Genomic DNA, 19,169 nt, shown 5'->3' with positions numbered 1-19,169 from the left:
TTGAGAGAATAAGCACTACAGGCAGACACCAGCAGTAACATTTGAATTTCAATTCTACCACATTCAAATGCAGTAAATGTGACTAAGTCAATTGTCTTTGAATAATATGATACCCAATGCTCTGTCATTGCTTAAATTGAGTGACAATTCATACTCAATCGATGGTTAGGATATTATTGTGGAGAACTCTGTAATATGTGATGTAAAAGACTGTTGAGGGATTTAAGCAAAACAATATATGTGTATAAATTTACTTTATAGCTACAAAATGCTACATAAAGTGTAGTTTTTCTACATAAAAAACATAACTACTTCTCAGAAAACTAATCTGGTTGCTAGGTATGTATTAATGTTACTTAAATCACATGCAGGATGTGATCCCATTGTCCTCGGGATTTTAAGTTATTCCAAATTTTATTTATTGTTATTATTACTATTATTTGAGATGGAGTCTCTCTCTGCTGCCCAAGCCAGAGTGCAGTGGCGCTATCTCGGCTTGCTGCAGCCTTCACCTCCTGGATTCAAGCGATTCTCCTGCTTCAGCCTCCCAAATAGCTGGGATTACAGGCACCTGCCACCACGCCCAGATAATTTTTGTATTTTTTAGTAGAGACAGGGCTTCGCCGTGTTGACCAGGCTAGTCTTGAACTCCTCTTGAACCTCAGGCAATCCACCCGCATCGGCCTCCTAAAGTGGTGGGATTATAGGCATGAGCCACCATACCTGGCCTATTATTATTTTTTTGAGACAAGGTCTCATTCTGTTGCCCTCACTGGAGTGCAGTGGCATAATCGCAGCTCACTGCAGCCTCAACCTCCTGGTCTCAATAGATCCTCCCACCTCAGCCTCCTGAGTAGCTGGAACTACAGATGCGCACCACCATGCCCAGCTAGATTTTTGTTTTTGGTAAACACAGGGTTTCACCATGTTGCCTAGACTGGTCTCAAACTCCTGGGCTCAAGCAATCCATCCACTTCGGCCTCCCAAAGTGCTGGGATTACAGGTGTGAGCCACCACACCCGACCCTAGTCCAAATTTTAAGTTAGAATTTAAAAGCTCACTTTAAGTTATAGTTTATGTCATCTAAAAATGCCATGTATTGTTAAGATATGTCATTATTTATTCTATTATGAGAGAGAAAAACCCTGTCAAGTAAACTAACATTGTATCTGTTGAAAGGGCATTCTGATGTTGAGAGATGTAAAATGTGAAAAAGTGTTTCTTAAGATCCATGAAATAGGTATTTGACTATTTCCCTGCAAGAGACTTTCTTTGCTCAAGTGTGGAAAGCAGTTTTATATATTTATATATACACTATTGTAAACCCCACTGAGATATTTACTTGAGAGAAGAGATCTTTAGATTATGAGCAAATCTCAACTACATTAACCATTCATCACAGAATGTTCTGTGGGACAGGAATATTCAGAAATGATGTTTAATTTAAATATTTTAATTTAAAAGTAAATGTTTCCATGAACAAAATGTGAAAGAAGATATATTTTAGAATTGGTGGCATGATACACTAATGATTCCACTTCGTTGTGCTCTTCCAAATGATGCAGTTCAGGCACCATTCTTTCAGCTCAGTGCTTCTCCATGTAGCTATTTCTGATTTGTTCGTCAGATCTGTTCTCATCTTTGATGTGATGAGAACCTGTGACAAATACCCGTGACAGTTTCCCTTTTGGTGTAAACTCTTCTTTGGGTGTTATTTCTTAGAACACTTCCTGAAACAATCTTTTTCTATGTGAACATTGAAGATGGAGGAAGTGCATCTTCAATGGTTGGAGGAATTCCAGATGTTACTCAAATGAGGTTTCTAGGAATTTATAGCAAAACCTTTGCACAGGACCCCAGAGCTCTGTAGGTAAAGAATCCTCCATAGGCCTGGCAGAGGCATATCCAAACTAGAAAATACTTATTTTTTTCTAATCTCAGATAAAATGGCTAAGACAAAAATATTTTTTTAAAAATGTATCATTTCCCAGATATGTGTTGGTGAAACACTAGCTTTAGTAGATCACCATAGATGTTTAGCGGGGGGAAAAGCATTGTTAAATAAAATCGGGAAACATATTTAGTGGCATCAAATGAATTTGGAAACTGCCTTTATGGTGAAAATAGCAGATAAACATGGTTATCTGAAATCAGACAAACATGGTTATACTTCTACCTATCATTCATTGTCCTCCAAGAATTCTCCTCTCTCCAATGAGGACAGTGATGACTATCTCATGGGTTTGTTGTGATTAAGTAAAATAATGCATAGAGCAACCGGGCTGCCTGAAATCAGTGATATCACTGTGAACTCCCAATGATTTTACCCTTTTGTCAATCTTTGTGACCATTCAAAATATAAACTCATTTTACTCTTAAAATACATGAACAATAATGAGTGATCCAAAGTAGGGATGTTCACAATTTGTTCCTTGGAAGTCTAGGGGTTCTGTGAAAGTAGCTCAAGGACTACCCTGTGAAGGGATAAGAGTCTGAGAGTTCTAACTCTTGGTGAGTTTTGCTCTTATTTGTATTAATGTCTACACTTTCGTACTCCAATCAAGACCAGCCCTAACGTCTATACTCACATTCCCAGTTTCTTCCTCAACAGCTCCACCTTGAAGTCTGAATTTAAAGTAGCTAACACCAAAGTCAAGATTCCTCAATCCATCTCAGCTTACCTTCCCTTACTTCCTTACCTTACTGAATGATAACATTCTTCTTCTAGATAATCAGGCTTAAAATTCTTGAGTCATGCTCAGCTTCCTTCTCTTTCACACTCCACATCTAATCCATGAATACGTCCTTTGGCTCTTCCTTTAAAATATATCCCAAATGCCTTGATTTATCATCAATCCTATAGCTGTTGCCTCCTTAGTCCAAGGATTATTGCAGTGACATCCCAACTGGCATTCCTACTTCTGCCTTACCTCCTTCAAACTCTTTTACTCATAGCAACCAGTGTATTCTTTAAGTTTAAGCTCCTCTGTTCAAAATATATATTGGCTTCCCGTCTCTCTTAGAGGGAAACCAAAGGCTTACTGTAGTGTAAAGGCTTGTCTAATCTTAGGTTCTGGTTCTGACTCTCACCTTGTGTCCGCATTACTAACTCAATTCCAGTCACCCCAGCCTCCTTGTAGACACAGGTATTCCAGCATGTGCCTGCCACAGGAATTTTCAGCTCCTAGTTTCTCTGCCTGGAATGTTCTTCTCCCAAAAACTACATGTATTGCTCCTCACTTTTCTGTGCTCAGATGTCAACTTATCAGACAGGACCTCTCAGTCCACCAATTTAACGTGGTTTCTGATATTCCTAGATAACTCTATCTGCTTTGCTTTTTTCATAGGTGTTATCACCTCCTATCATAGTATATATTTATTGATAAATTAGTTTATTGCCCATATCCTCACATATCCTATAATGTGAGATCAGTGAGAACCACAGCATATCGGTGTTGTTCAAGGTTGTATCTCTAGCCCTACAATAATGCCAGCAACATAATATATATTCACTAAATATGTACTGAATGAAGAAATAAATCAAGATTCTACTTAAGATTATTTCAAAAAAATGTTCTGCTTCCTAAGAAAGATTTTAAAAACTCATGAAAACCTCTGATATATATAGGCAGGTTGTTGATGTCCTTATGAACTATAAATATACTTAGCTAGCACTTTTTATTCACTTTAGCATACTGAATAAGAACTTATTTTTAACACAGGCAGGATATGGACAATAAGATGCCCATTTTTAATATATGCAGGAGAAGAAACAGAATAAATGCCTTATGCCAATTGTATTTTCAGTTATTTAAATCAGAGCTTGCCAGTTGGAGTTCTGTAAATCATTAACACGTGCACAGGTAACAAAGTCAAGCGCACAGCAAAGGTCTAATAAATGTTAGCTATTATTGTTTGTATGCATAATCTTTCCCTATATGTGTGTTATTGTGGTGGTGGTTGTTGTTGTTTTTATCCTTTGTAGATATTGGAGATATAGTGAAGAAATGAAAACAATGGACCCTGGCTATCCCAAGCCAATCACAGTCTGGAAAGGGATCCCTGAATCTCCTCAGGGAGCATTTGTACACAAAGAAAATGGTATGCAACATGTGCTTTCTACATTTCATAAGTTTGCTATCTTAGTAACACATTAGGCTTTTTCACTGTGCTAAATTAAGCCATTGGAAAGTGCTATACTGGAGCTATGTAATACTGTATTTCTATTTATATGAACTTTTTTTCCTAGATTTACATGTAATACTATGCTGTAGACATTTTTTAACCTCCACTTATTTTAGTTTGTAAAAAAGTCATTAGAAAAAAGATGAGTAATAGTTTAATATGGAAGTTGTGTATACCTTTGAAGTAATCTCACCTGTATTTCTATTAAAATTCCTGTAAAGATAATAAAAATACATGGGACAGAACCGGTCACAAGGAAGATAGAGGTGCCACTCGAAGTATTATATCTGGTAATAATGCATGTTGAGAATTATAATTTTTTATGTATTCTTTGACTTAGAGTGTCAGCAAGCAAGGAAGATTCCAGCTCAATATAGTGAGAATAGAGTGGATGTACGATGGCATAATAACAAGAAAAAAATCCAAGAGCTGCCTCTTTACTTGCTATCCCAGGATTTCACATTCAGCTAGATCCCGAGTGGAAAGTTAGCCAAGCCATGGATAATCCATACTCCCCTATCTGTTGGCATATATGAAATGTAAACATATCTCTTCTCATCCAGGGATTAGTAAATATGAATAAATCATAATAATAATTTGAAATTGAATTTATATGCAATATTTCAGAACAAAGGAAAGGAAAATGACATTCTGAAATACAGAGACAAAAATTTACCTCATCAAATTATTTTTGATATGAAGCATAAGAAAATAGTATATTATATATGTCCTCAATAACATGAAAAGTCTGTGACGTATGTTCAACATAAGCAAAAATAGGCATCTTTTGCAAGACAAACTTAAGTGCATCTAGGGGCAAGGAAGAGAAAGCAAAGTTAATGAAAGAGTCAGGGGAGAGTGAAAAAATCATACTAGCACTGAAAACTGTGATTGACCATAAGCCTATTGCAAGATTAAGAAAACGCTACACTGGCAGAGGATGGGAGCTCACGCCTGGGAGGCTGAGGTGGGTAGATTCCCTGAGGTCAGGAGTTTGAAACCAGCCTGGCCAAAATGGTGACACCCCCATCTCTATTAAAAATATAAAAATTATCCAGACATGGTGGCATGCACCTGTAGTCCCAGCTACTCAGGAGCCTGAGGCAGGAAGATTGCTTGAAACCAGGAAAAGGAGGTTTCAGTGAGCTGTGATCATGCCACTGCACTCCAGGCTGGGCAACAGAGCCAGACTCTTTCTCAGAAAAAAAAAAAAAAAAAAAAAAAGGAAGAAAAAGAAAACTCTATGCTAGTATAAACTTGAAAGAACTTAGAACCAGGATAAATTAATACCAATCAGAAAAATCAAAGTACATGTACTGTTTTTTGAGCATTGCTGTATGTATAATGATATACCACTACATCCTGTGTCATAGTGTCCCAGAAGTGGAACACTGTAGGCAAAGGCAAAGTCAAAAAGAACCTTGAAGTCCTGATCATAGTACTGGCTGAGAAAAATAATTTTTTTGTATTCTATTGGCTCAGAAAATTGAAAGACCAAGTTAAGATATTACTTGTATGTGACAGAAGCAGAAATCCATAGTACAGTGAGACTAAGATTAAAACATAACTCTCTGAGATAAAAGGGAAAGGAATAAGAGAGTAAAGGAAGTCACTATAAAGTCACATCGGAGGTAGTAAAATCACATTAATAATGTGTCTCAAAACTTTCGAAGCTATACACATAAAAAGGACAAAGAAATGAAAAAATGTGAAAGATGAGCACATCCGTTTATTCATCCACATGTATTAAATAGCAACTTCTTACTAATGAGCATGTAAGAGTAAGAAATAGAACACAGAGACCCTCCTCTCAGGGTACATCTCCTAAGCTATATAGTAGTACCAGCTGTGGAGAATTATCTCTCATTACACTTTTAGGATGAAACAATAGAAAAGTCTAATAAGGTTCAGTCAAACATAAAAGGATCATCAAATAAAACATAGCCTCATTAATTTATTTTCCAGAATTTCTCAAAACAATGAAAATTTAGTTAAGAATTCACCAGAAGTTGTTCTTCATAAGCATGTATACAAAAATACATGTCAAAGCTGCTTTTAAAAGAAAAAAAAAATACAAATACCTAAATATTTATTCAACCAACTGACTTTCATAAATGAAAAAACCCTAAGTTATTGAACAAGATGAATTTTGCAGGGTCAAGGTTTGACATACTTCTATTACCAAGATTTTAGGCTACTTCCTTTCAAATGCTTACACTATCTCCTAGTAACTAGACATTTTTTTTTTTTTTTCTGAGACAGGGTCTCATCTAACTATGGTACCCAGGCTGGTCTGTAACTCCTGTATGATGCCCAGCCTGGTGTTGAACTCCTGGGCTCAAGCAGTCCTCTTGCCTCGGCCTCCCAGAGTGCTGGGATTACAGGCATGAGCCTCTACAACAAACCTAGACTTTTTATGTGTACCAAGTATATTCAATAACTACAATTCTACTCCTGTATGTGGAGTGTGTTACTATAAAATTTGGCCTACAGAACTGTATAGTATGTAAATAGAAACTTCTTAACTTTTGTGTAATGCCCAGTAGCTCCATAGTAATTAGCTTTAGCTAAAAATTGAAGATGAGGACACTTCCGGCTGTTGGTTTCCAGTTTATATAAGAAGTGCATTCACCTGTTTTGAAGGTCTGTTTAATTCTAGATGAATGCCATTATTTAACTATGATTGTCTAATGTACTGTTATTTGGCAGGCCCTCAATGTTACAGTGGCAGGCCCATTTCTTCATCCAAGCCTGTTGAGTAATTATATTGAATTTCATTAATGTGATCAAATACCAACTCTCAGCAGAACAACTCGAATCTACATACACCTGTTTTCACTTGGCAAGTTGCCCTCATTGCAAAACTGTCCTACGAAACTAAAAGCAGCAATAGGTGTTTATGGCATTGAACAGAATGATTTCCAGAATAAAGTGCCCTGAAGTGATCATCTGCCCTATCTGAAATTTCTTGAGAGATGTCAGAGTTCTTCATTCAAAAATGATACCTCTCACACCCTTGGACATTTAACCTACAAGTATTTGATAAAAGACAGGAGATCTCTAAGGTCAGGAGTTTGAGATCAGCCTGACTAACATGGAGAAACCCTATCTCTACTAAAAATACAAAATTAACCAGGCCTGATGGCGTATGCCTGTAATCCCAGCTACTCAAGAGGCTGAAGCAGGAGAATCGCTTGAACCCGGGAGGCAGAGGTTGCCGTGAGCCGAGATCGGGACATTGCGCTCCACCCTGGGCAGCAAGAGCGAAAGTCAGTCTCAAATGAAAAAGACAGTAGATATCTAAAGGGACCCAGTCTTAAAAAATTATTAAGTATCCAGGCTCTAGATCTAGATCAAGATTTAAATCTTGTGTTCACCAGAACATGAGCATGTTATTTTGTCTCTGATCCTCAATATCGTGGGCTTAAAAGAAAGGATAGTTAATTCTACCTGATAGAGTATTTGTGAGGATTAAAAGACAGGTCATCTACTAAACTTTAACACAATGCTTCTTCCATAATAAGTCCTCAATAAAACAGGAAAAAAACTTACCTTCATTAATGATTATAAACTATGAATTATGCTTTCTATCAAAAATAGATAACTCCTAAAATATAGTTTTAAGTAATTATAGCGTTAAAACATTTCTTCTTGATTTTTTAAAGTTTTATCTCAAAGGACAAATTAAGTCAAAGTATTATAGTCACACAGAAACTTGACATGAATGAGCTGTGGACAAAAAGAAAAAAATGGATATGTGCCCAACAAAAGGATAAAATTTGGAGAACAGATGTAGGAAAAATGTCCCTATTTGTAGTTTAATCATCAGGAGCTTACAAAGTGTATTGTATGCATTCATAATGTTTTAGAAAATAAATTGCATGTTACTTGAGCCTCCCACATCCCACCTCCTCCCCGTGAAATATAAGGTACTAGGAAGTATTAAAAATGGAATTGTAGATTTATGTTCTATTTTATTCTTAAAATAGTGAATAATGGCTTTGGTACTTCTATAAAATATAGCTAGGTGACACAAATTAAACATACTTTTAATAAAGTAAAATAAAGAGGACAAAAGGAGAAGGAACAAAATGTTTATGACCTAGAGCCAGAAATGGGGTTAGAGTACCAAATGCTATGAATACGTCTTTACATGTTGAGATTCTTTGCAGACAAATGAAAGCCCCTCCAGTTTTATGATTTATATTTTATTACGATTCCTCATCCAAATTACAAAAGGAAGCCTGTTGTTTAGAAGGAGCACAGATTCCTGATACTAAGATGATTAGAAATTTCCCTTGAGGTGTTTCATAGAGAAGCTTCTTTATCATACATTGAACAGTGTTCCCAGTAACAGCCTGAGAGTAAACAGTGTTTCAGTTTATAAGGCTGTTTCAGCATCTTTCAATATAGGTTGATATTATCACACTAATATGTAATTTTGTAACAGCAGTCCTATAAGCGAGCAAAAAGATAAGGTTCTCTTTTCTAGCTTGGACTAGGAGTAGATTGCATAGCACGGTCTTTGAACAGTCCTCTGTAAAGGATATTTCTCTCTCTGGACTGAGCTTTCCATAGGCATTAGATGGCATCATTCCTGGAGCACAGCAGCCACAGCCATCTTAACAGACAGCTGAGCTGAAAATAGTGTTTTCTTCCTATGAAAACTGAAGGGCCTTAAAATACATCTCTTAAGACATAGCCTATTTTAATAACATTTCTCTACATATACACTGTCACAAATAAGTGGTACCTGTGTGTGTGTATGTTTTTCCCCCTAGGCTTTACGTATTTCTACAAAGGAAAGGAGTATTGGAAATTCAACAACCAGATACTCAAGGTAGAACCTGGATATCCAAGATCCATCCTCAAGGATTTTATGGGCTGTGATGGACCAACAGACAGAGTTAAAGAAGGACACAGCCCACCAGATGATGTAGACATTGTCATCAAACTGGACAACACAGCCAGCACTGTGAAAGCCATAGCTATTGTCATTCCCTGCATCTTGGCCTTATGCCTCCTTGTATTGGTTTACACTGTGTTCCAGTTCAAGAGGAAAGGAACACCCCGCCACATACTGTACTGTAAACGCTCTATGCAAGAGTGGGTGTGATGTAGGGATTATTTCTTCTTTCTTTCTTTTGCAGGAGTTTGTGGTAACTTGAGATTCAAGACAAGAGCTGTTATGCTGTTTCCTAGCTAGGAGCAGGCTTGTGGCAGCCTGATTCGGGGCTGACCTTTCAAACCCAGAGGGTTGCTGGTCCTGCACATGAGTGGAAATGCACTCATGGGGAAGCTTCCATGATGCACAGTATCTGCTGTTCTTCAGTCCTTTGTCTTTCTTTGTCATTCAGTTCTAGGCCTTTCCTCTGCACGCTCAATGCCCAGTAAAATTTCAGGATTAACTAAAGAAGAGGAGAAAAAGAAGAAAAGATTCTTCTTAAAAGTTTCTAATGTTATTTTCCTTCTGAAGTCTGAGCCCATTTCTGGGGGGAGAAAAAAAAAAAAAAAAGCAAATCAGAAAACCCACGATTTTTCCTTCTTTTTTTTTTTCTTTTTTTTTTTTTTCTTTTGCTTTAAAACAAAGGGAAAAAAGAGTTTAAACAAAAAACCCACAATTGAACTTCCAGGAAAGTGTGAAGACCCAAAACAGCTTTGTCTCCAAAGAAGATAGCTCTCTGACTGCTTTGGATAGTCTCCTACGCACCATTTTGTCAGGTGGGAGATTTGGAATACACATGCAGGACGTTAGACTGTTGGGACAGCCATTTTCCAACAACCAAGGGGCCAAAATATCTGCAATATAGTAACAGCCTTAATAATACATCCATTTTTCATTTTATACAGCTGTTCTCAGCTATGTCCTCAATGTTTCATCGCATTTATATTCATAGCTATTTTCAAACACGACCTTTTAATTGTTTTTGAAGTATTTCTAAACCCCTTCTTTCCACCTTACTCCTCCATCATTGTGATAATCTTCCCAAGTTGTATTAGGCCATTGCCCCAGGCCTTCCATGAGTCTGTCAGGAATATTCATTACAAAGCAGAGCAAGAAGCAGTATATCTCTGAAGTGGATTACAGTGACAGTTATTTTACAAGGATTTGTGACACTAGTAATATACCCGTGTAACCCTTTGAGAACTATCACACCAGCTTTCAGAGTCTTAGGATTGTTGGTCTTGTGATCTGATAAGTTAGAGAACTGGGCAATGGTAAAAACAGTCACAGGTTCAAGAAGATCAGGTTTTTAAAACATTATGTCTTATAATGTCATATAATTTTTAAATGATTTACAAGACTACATAAATGTGTTTATAACAAACAGAAATGATGTTACTTGCCAAAATTTTTCTGGCAAATAAAAAAGGTATTTTATTAAGAATCTCATAAGACTGAAATTTTATTTGAAAAACTGATAACAGCCTACATCTTCTCTTTTTTTGTTTCAGGCATACTGAATTTCTGTTTTAAAATCCATTGCATGAAAATTCAATTTGCCTTGGTATATGCAGTTAGCATTGCCATTTTAAAAATGAATTAAAACGATGACTCTGAAGTTGCATGAATATGCTCCAGTGCATTACCTATTGCATGTCCACCATAGTTCTCAAAGGGTTAGTGTGGCTTCTGGCATTTAGCCGTCCATTTGATCACTGACAGAGCCAAGAGACCACCAAAGCATTTCATTGTTGAGTGTAATTTGTCCTAACAGCAGTATTGTCATTTTCATGTGACCTGCAGAGCAGGTTTGTATCAATATTTTTTTCCTAGAGAAAAGTCAGCAACTGACAGACCTCTTTATTGATTTTTAGGAGCTGCTTCTTGCAGTGAAAGGCTTTACAGCCACTGGGCTGTGAACTTATTAGAGATGGTCAGAATGAATGCACCCCATGAGTCAGACATTGGCTTTGTGTGAAAGCCAGCTTTGAGGGGATTAGCTTTTGAAACAATGAACAGCTTGCCTTGAACTTGATTATTGATCTATTGACTGTCATTAACAACAACTTAAACATTGTCTTCTGTGAAAATTTTCCTTGAAGAGTCCTGTTCTATGTCTTTGCCCTTTGACCTTTAACTTGCAAACTGGCACAAACTGAAGGAAATCTGGTGTTGCTTCTCCATTGGATTAGTTGTTCTCTAAAATCTAGTGAGCATGAGCTGTTTCCTTAGAGTGGAGAGAGTGGTGATGGCAGATCTGCAGATGGACACTTTGCTCTTTACATGCACACTCTGAAAATGCCCTATAGGTAGAAGTGAATTTTAATTTCATTATAATATAATTTCAAGTCTAAATTCATCATTTTAGTACAAATTACAAAAAACTATAGGGAAAAAAAAAAACCTCAAATACTTGAATGGCCAGTGTGGCTTTTATATAAAGCAGGAATTTTATACTAGTAAAAATTTCTTACTCATTTGCTAATAATACACATTTCCAGATGATTTTTAATGAGTGTAGGTATACATTCTTATTTCGAAATGGATAGTTTGGCTGCCTTGAATTTATATTTATACTCAACATAGCATGAAAATTAGAATGCCTTTTGGTTAAACTACATGTTTATGATTTGGTTGGGGAAAATATTTTATAATTGTAGGTGGCATGCTGCAAAGCCTTGCAGATTGTTATTTCTTACAACCTGAGCATATATACTGTGAGGCTAAGAAAAAAGAACAGTAAGAAAAGAAGAATGGCTTTACAGTTAAATATCATACAATGCAGATGATATTTTAAGAGGATATTGGAGATTATGTACGCAAGGGCCAAGAAAGCAAGAAATGAGAACCAGAGTCAGCCCTGTAGCTTTATTTCAGTGCTTCCATTCTAGATGATGCTGATATTATAAAGAGTTAGTCACTGCTGCTAAGCATGGAGGACTATATACATAAGCTCGTTTTTACAGTGTTTGCTTGTAGGAGGGTTTAATCCTTTTAGGGCCTCGATATCAAGAAAAAAATAACTGGAAACTATATTTTGCTAAAGATAGAAATGAGGAACTGTGTCATTTTGGGACATGTGCAAATCATTGAGGAACTCCATCACCCTGCATTGAAAATTGATTTTTTTCCTCTAAAATGAGAAAGAAACTGAATAAGCAATCTGTTGCCTCTTTACTCATTCATCACAATATCCTGATTCGTCATAAGACTATAAGTATAAAGGGCTAGAAAATAATCATAGCATTAAGAAGGAAGGAGTCTATCATTATGCTTGAATTCTGGCAAATGTCATGAATAAGGGTTGGGTCATATATACTTTAATATGACACAAGATTTATGTGATAAGCAAAGGCATATAAGGCTACTCTTTTGACTAGAACATTTCAGTTATCAGGCTGTACTATTACAAGAGATAAGAAAATAAGGACAATGTAATCACAAACACTGGGATACCATTTGTTTATTGTACACCAGCTACTTTGTGGGTATGGTTCCTAACTCCTCTTCTACTTGGGGTTTGGGAAAAAAAGTCTCAGTCCAAGTGGAACAGCGATAGGGAAAGTAATTGATCTAACACATAAGAATAGTGATTCAAAACCAATGTGGAATAAATTTCCATGGGTCAATAACATAAGGTGTCAGTTCAGTATTAGTAGAGATATGCGAGGCATCAAATATCACTAAAAACATGAAAAGCTCAGACATACTATTTCCCAAATTGAAATGAAAACACATTCATGCCTGCAAAACTAATTGTTCTGCTTCATTTATCACTACTTTATCTAATATAAACACAAATGTAAACAAGGCAATGTTCTTCACATAAAATGACCATATAGTTAAGAATTTTAGTAAAATATTGTTGTTCTGTGTATTATTAAACAAATGCAATGAAGTATTAAAATAGCTGATCAGTTTGAATTTCCTGTAAAGCAGTAATTCCACATCAGAATTGTAGATAAGGTTGTGAATTTACTGACTCACTTCCGAACAGTATCTGTTGACATCGCAGTCAGAGCAGGTGAATACAGATGCTCTTTCTGATTACAAAGGTTATAGAGCTAAATTAGACAACATTATGTGATACTAGCAAAGACAACTTCTGTTATAAATCAGAGGGCCAGGCTTTTCTGAATCGATGTGATAAATTACTAAGTAATGATTACCAAAAATAATTACTAAGTAATAAAGGATACAGACTGGTTTACTGAAAAAAGCAAGTGTTACATTTAATAATTACCCATAATCATTTTTTATTAACACATAATTTGGCCATTTCATATACTATGTACCTATTTTCATTCTCTCTCTGTGGGTCATTAAAAAACACAATGTGGTGGATAAGAACATTGTCCAAACTTCACTGCTAGTTCCAGTACATGGATGATGGTGTATAAACTGGATTGTAGGGGTAGTCGTATTTGCAAGTTCTACATATTATGCTAATATCTCTAGTGTGGTACACATACACACCCACACTTTGTGGATCTTACAGTGGAATAAATAGTGTGTCCACATTAACTAAACTCAAAGTGCTATCTGAAGAGGATTGTATGCTATAAGCAAACAGACTGAGTTAAACTGAGTCATGAAAATATATATTTTTAAGTTTTTGGAATCATTTCCAGAAACTAATAAAGGGGTTTACTGATAGTATTGAGTCTGTGAGATTGTAGCATATACTGAAGCAATCTTCTGGATGGTGGTAAGATCTTTTTAAGCAAACACAGTAAAGAGCTTATTTCATTTCTGATGCTTTCAAGGGCATATTCCAAAGTATCACAGATGTCAAATAGAATGTGCTATATAAACCAAAAATGTACATTTCAGATGACCTATTACAGCAATCTCAGCCAATATGTAATATCACAAAATGTGTCAAGTCAATCGTATAAGAGGATCTAATCATTCGGCTGGATTTCATGTACTTTCATGATGTTGATATATTGTGACCATGGGAAATAGGTGCCAGAGCATATGTACCGAAGTCACAGGTTCCACGTTGCCTAGGAGGGAATCATAACTATATCAGAAAATTTTTAACAGTTATGTCTTAAAAATTAGAATTTTATGTATTAAAGAAAGCAGCAACCAGGAATAGCACCACACCATAAATATGAAAGCTAATTATTATATTTAATAAATATAATGGAAATGGAGGAGGAGGAAAAATGAGTCTTTTGTTAGATATAAAGACAAACTATAGCACTCTTTGATAATACAACTGGAAATTTTACTTTAGCAATCATAAAATAGTGGAGAAAGAAATGCCACTTCAAGCTCTTCACACTAGTGATGATTATGTGATATATCAATGTAATATTTAGCCAATGGTTATTAGATGTTACCATGCTTAAAGACATCTGATACTCATGCATTGCCTTACAGGCTAAAAATGTAAGAGGTAGGTGTTCAGTAACCTCAGTTGGAAAGATATATAATGTTAGAATCCCCTGAGACAAGCCATTTCCCTGATATAGAAATTTACCTCAATAATCATGTAACCTAAAACACTTGGCATAGTAGCAAAGAAGTTGCCTTAGTGTTCTAATCTCATCTAATTGTGACCTTTGTCTTTCATGTACTTCTGAAATCATTTTCCATTTTTTCCATTGGTGTGATTTTGACACAATTCTGAAATGTTTCAGGTAAGATTAATAACATCCAATTACAAATATATGTTTCAATATTTTATACATGTCTACTTTGAAAGTTAAACCAATAGTATAGAAAGCCTAAGAATGAACAGCGATTAGACATACTCACAGAAATTAAGGGAAAAACACATGATATTGTAAAATTCCTGTCAATTTTTGAGTAGAATACAGAAGTACGTAGCAGTCTTCAATTTTTAAACACAATTATGAGCTTACAACTGGACGTGACATGCATCATTTATTAGAACAATGTTAATTGTTTGTCCTAAGTAAGGATATAAGATCACAGAAGCTTAGTGTTATAACAGAGACTTCACAGGCATTCATAACTAATGCTTTCTAAGGAAAATAAGGGCATAACCCAGAACTCATGGTCAGTGCAGAGTAAGTATTAAAAGTTATGTATGAAAGACATTTATTTATAGAGATTTCTGAGGATTCTATGCCTTTTCAACTTAAAGATGAGTGTGTCTTAGAATTTATTTTATACATCATTGGACTGGGGATAATATTCAAATCTGCACTCAGCGTATCCTCACATTACGTGGCACATTGAACAGTATAGGAAAAGACATCATAAACTAGAATGTCGTACAGATTCATATAACGTTGCCATGTGCTCTGCTGTAGAGCTGAATTTATATGCCCTTAAAAAGGGATAAAAATCAATTAAATATAAATATGAAAATATACTTACGTTAGGTCACTTAGCTTCAGAGCAAGATGTCATTAACCTTTATTTCACAGAGAAAAACTGGAAGAAAAGAATGGTGAACAAGAATAAAATGATAAACTTCTTGGCTTATAGAGATGTTTCTTGGGAATTTTTTCCACTTGTTTTTATCCATGAAAAAAAAATATCAGTCACAATACAGACATTTCTGTTGTATTTGGTCTGTGGGTAAACTGGATCCCAGGCAGAATACTTTTTGCCACAGGCCTTTTTATACATACTTTATATATGATGAAGCTTTGGTGAGATGTGACTGCATGGTAGGATGCATTTTCCTAGGATAGGATATGGTGCTGCTTGTACTTGCCACCTTTTATATGAATGTATGTCGCTACATTGGCCTGTCTGGCCAAGATATGAATGAATAAAGCCTGGTATGAGCTGTCTATTTGAAAAGTCACTAGGATGCATGTTTCATTTGCTGTTACATAATGCCAGTTTGAACCTGTTTCCTCTATATATTAACAATCCAATTGTTAAGATAAAATATACTTTGCTTGAATGAATGATTTTGGTAGTAATATGAGAGTTATCCTTAAATCAATGTTATAATTTTTGCTATTACTGAAATTCCATCACAGAGGCCACATTATTGGCTGTCTTCTCACAGCTCTTTAGTGTATACCATTGCCTGAGTAAAATTAGGTTTTTAGGTCTTTTTGGCATTTACTTCTCTTATAGCTGATGTGAAATCAATTATTCCTTTATATGTTCATAAGTACAAATTTTCACTATCTTAATTACTTCCAAACAAACAATTTCCAAGCAAGGGTGTGTGTGCCTGGTTTTTCTGCTCCTCCAATTCTAAGATCATTATTTGTTTGCCTTCTGTTTGTCACCCAAAAATACAGATGGTTGGGAAAGATACATCTTACTGAGTTGTCTTATGCAGTCTCTGTCTATATTTGCATTTCTTTCTATTTCTACATTGTCTTTTTTTTTTTTTTAACACAGATTTGGTTTTCCATTCCCTTTGTGAAAATCAGTATTGAGCAGCATTGTACATCAGAGATGGTACCCAGGAAATATCTTTGTTCCTCAGTATTTTCCTTCAAAACTTCCATGCAAAGACAGTCCCAGTAAAGTTCACATACATCCCAACTTCTCTCATTGGCTTCTAACTTTTTATAGAGCTATTCCCCTGAGAAAAGTGAAATGCTGAGTATGAAGGGTATTGTCTGTTGATAAGATAGCTAAGGAAATTTGCTTTTGGAGAATATATCTTAAATAATTATACAGGAAGTAGTCACAGTATAGTGTTCTCTTTAAGGTACATCATGGGTACATAAATGCCTAAAACCTTCATCCTTTGGTCTATTTCTCTGTATGTGTAAATTACATATATATTAGAGAGATAGAATAAAAGAATTAGGGGTGTTACAGAGGCAACTTTTTGCTGCCTTGGTTTTGACTGTATCAGCATTTCTATTGCAGACCTCTATTTTCAGGGGTTTTAGAGACTCGACCATAAAAATTTGCTTCAGGCTTAAAAGTTTTGAAAGATTTTTTTTAGGTATCTAATTTTAAACAAATAGATCTTGTTTTTATATTATAGGAGGGAATAAATGGAGTTTACTAGTTCAATTTTGCGCTAATATAACTTTTAATAAACTTAACTTTTTAAACAAAAACATAAAATCTAATTAGTTCATAGTTGGTTGATGCTTTTTTAAAAGAATCAATTATTGACCTTGAGAAACTTGCCTGCTTCATCAGTATAGTAACCTATCTTTAAGATGTTTTAAAACGTGTATACCTATATTAACATTATCTTGATTCCAGTGGCGGATCAGTATGATAATGCAGATTTATGACATCCATATAAGCTATCTGGTAATATAGATTTGGGAATATATAGTATATATGATATATATATACACACACACACATATATATATATATTTACTAGATAGATGAAGAGAAAAAGCTCCCATAAACTTAGTTTGTCAAATAAATACCATATATTTAAAAAATTGCACAGACATTTATCATTCAGAGTCAGAATGAGATGCAAGTAATTGCAAAGGGAAGTTGTCTCTTGGGTAAACAATATACATTTTATAGCTTCTTACAAAACTAATTTTTTCTTTCTATATTGTGGTTATGGGAAAGTAAAAAATTAAAATTAATACAGACTTTATTTAAATAACATTAAACTGTGAAGCAGAGAGAAATGCCAGGAAATTAAATATGTAGGCCATTATCTTGTGGTTGTCTGACAATACTTCACCTTTGTTTTAATTCCCCATGATATTTTCAGTTATGGAGAGAGTATTAAAATCTAGATTTAAGTTTCTGCATTGTTCTCATTACACTCAACACTATTTCATTAAGTTCTTGATAATATGTAGTGTTCTGTGTGCAAGGAAAGAAATAAATAATACATTTATTTGCTGAATGAGTTTTAAGGTGTGCAAGTTGTAGTGATGTTTTTCCCACACAGGATTCTATACATTTACACCATCTTAAATCTGGCATAATTTTTTTCAGATAGCTTCTACTGACAAACACAAAGCTTGTTTGTGTGCAAATATAAGGCTAAATAAATGGTGCTAAAGTGTATTATGACTGTCAGATAAAATCAGGCAAAATTTTGTGGTGCTTAAATTAATTTTTTCATTGATTTTATTGATCAGTGCATTGAACAGTGTTTATTATTCACAAGTTGTCTTTTATTAGTAAATCAAGGCCTCATAGCACATTGTTAAATAAAGTGGTTGACTAGTCTATGTAACAGCTCACCAAGCTACTATCTCTTTTAACTCCTTATAATGTTGCGTCATTAAAGGTCAAGGGGTCATGCTATTAATCTCATTGCTATAGACCATTAACATGACTGAACTTTTCCACAAAGTACTTATGTTTACAATGCTATAACCCTTTGACTGCTGCGGCAACCTTTAACCACACAAATGTCACAAGCTAGAATCATCAGCATGGTTCTTGCCATGGCAATCAAAGAGTTAAGGGCTGTGCAGTGATTTTTTTTGTATTTATTAATTTATATTTATTTTGTTTCCATTCAAGGAGGGGATTAGGGGTGGGGCAGTTTTTGTCTGCTGTAAGTGTCTTAACCAAGGGAAGGGTTAAATGGCTTTTTATACTATTGCATCTTCTGTATCTACCATCAATTCATTGTGTTGTAATTAAAAGAAACTGTCAATAAATAAGAGAACAGAAAAATGGTTCATAGACATTGTGGTTTTACTCAATGAATGATTTACATACATTTATGACCAATATGTAAGATATGCTTTATAAGCAGTACCCTTCACTATCTATGTCTTTCTAATCCATATGAAACAGAAAATGAAAACTAATTTAGGGAAAAATCCTCAGTGCATTTCCCTGAATTAGCAAGTATATGAAACTGGCCACATCAACTGGAGAAACTGTTTAGTTACTGTATGCTTATAACTGTGATCAAATAAAGGAGAAGAAAACTTCATTCCATCAAATATATTTCAGGCATATGCCTGTAAACATAGGATATTTAAGGTTTCTACAAAGACTTGACAAAAATAAAAGACTACATTTTGAATAGAAGAATATAATTTATTTTTTAAAGTTACACATCATAGTTGTCTAGGCAAATTTAATCACAGAATTAATTTTTCTATTAACTCTTTGGCAAAATCCCATATAA

At 35.0% G+C, this 19,169-nt stretch overlaps 1 protein-coding gene across 1 annotated transcript in view; it reads left to right on the top strand.

Moving 5' to 3' along the window:
- Nucleotides 1–18,719, top strand: part of MMP16 (matrix metallopeptidase 16) — a 297,659-nt gene extending 278,940 nt beyond the window's left edge. Inside the window, exons 9-10 of the mRNA XM_021942484.2 lie at nt 3,986–4,101; nt 8,967–18,719. Of these exons, the coding sequence (XP_021798176.1) occupies nt 3,986–4,101; nt 8,967–9,301 (451 nt within the window). The 3' untranslated portion in view covers nt 9,302–18,719. The remainder of the gene's footprint in view (nt 1–3,985; nt 4,102–8,966) is intronic.
- The last annotated feature ends 450 nt before the right edge of the window (nt 18,720–19,169 follow it).

The sequence above is a fragment of the Papio anubis genome, chromosome 8 (assembly GCF_008728515.1).
Source record: "Papio anubis isolate 15944 chromosome 8, Panubis1.0, whole genome shotgun sequence".
Classification (NCBI taxonomy): Eukaryota; Metazoa; Chordata; class Mammalia; order Primates; family Cercopithecidae; genus Papio; species Papio anubis.
Note: the sequence above shows the minus strand (reverse complement) of the source record. Positions and strands in the feature narration are given on the sequence as shown.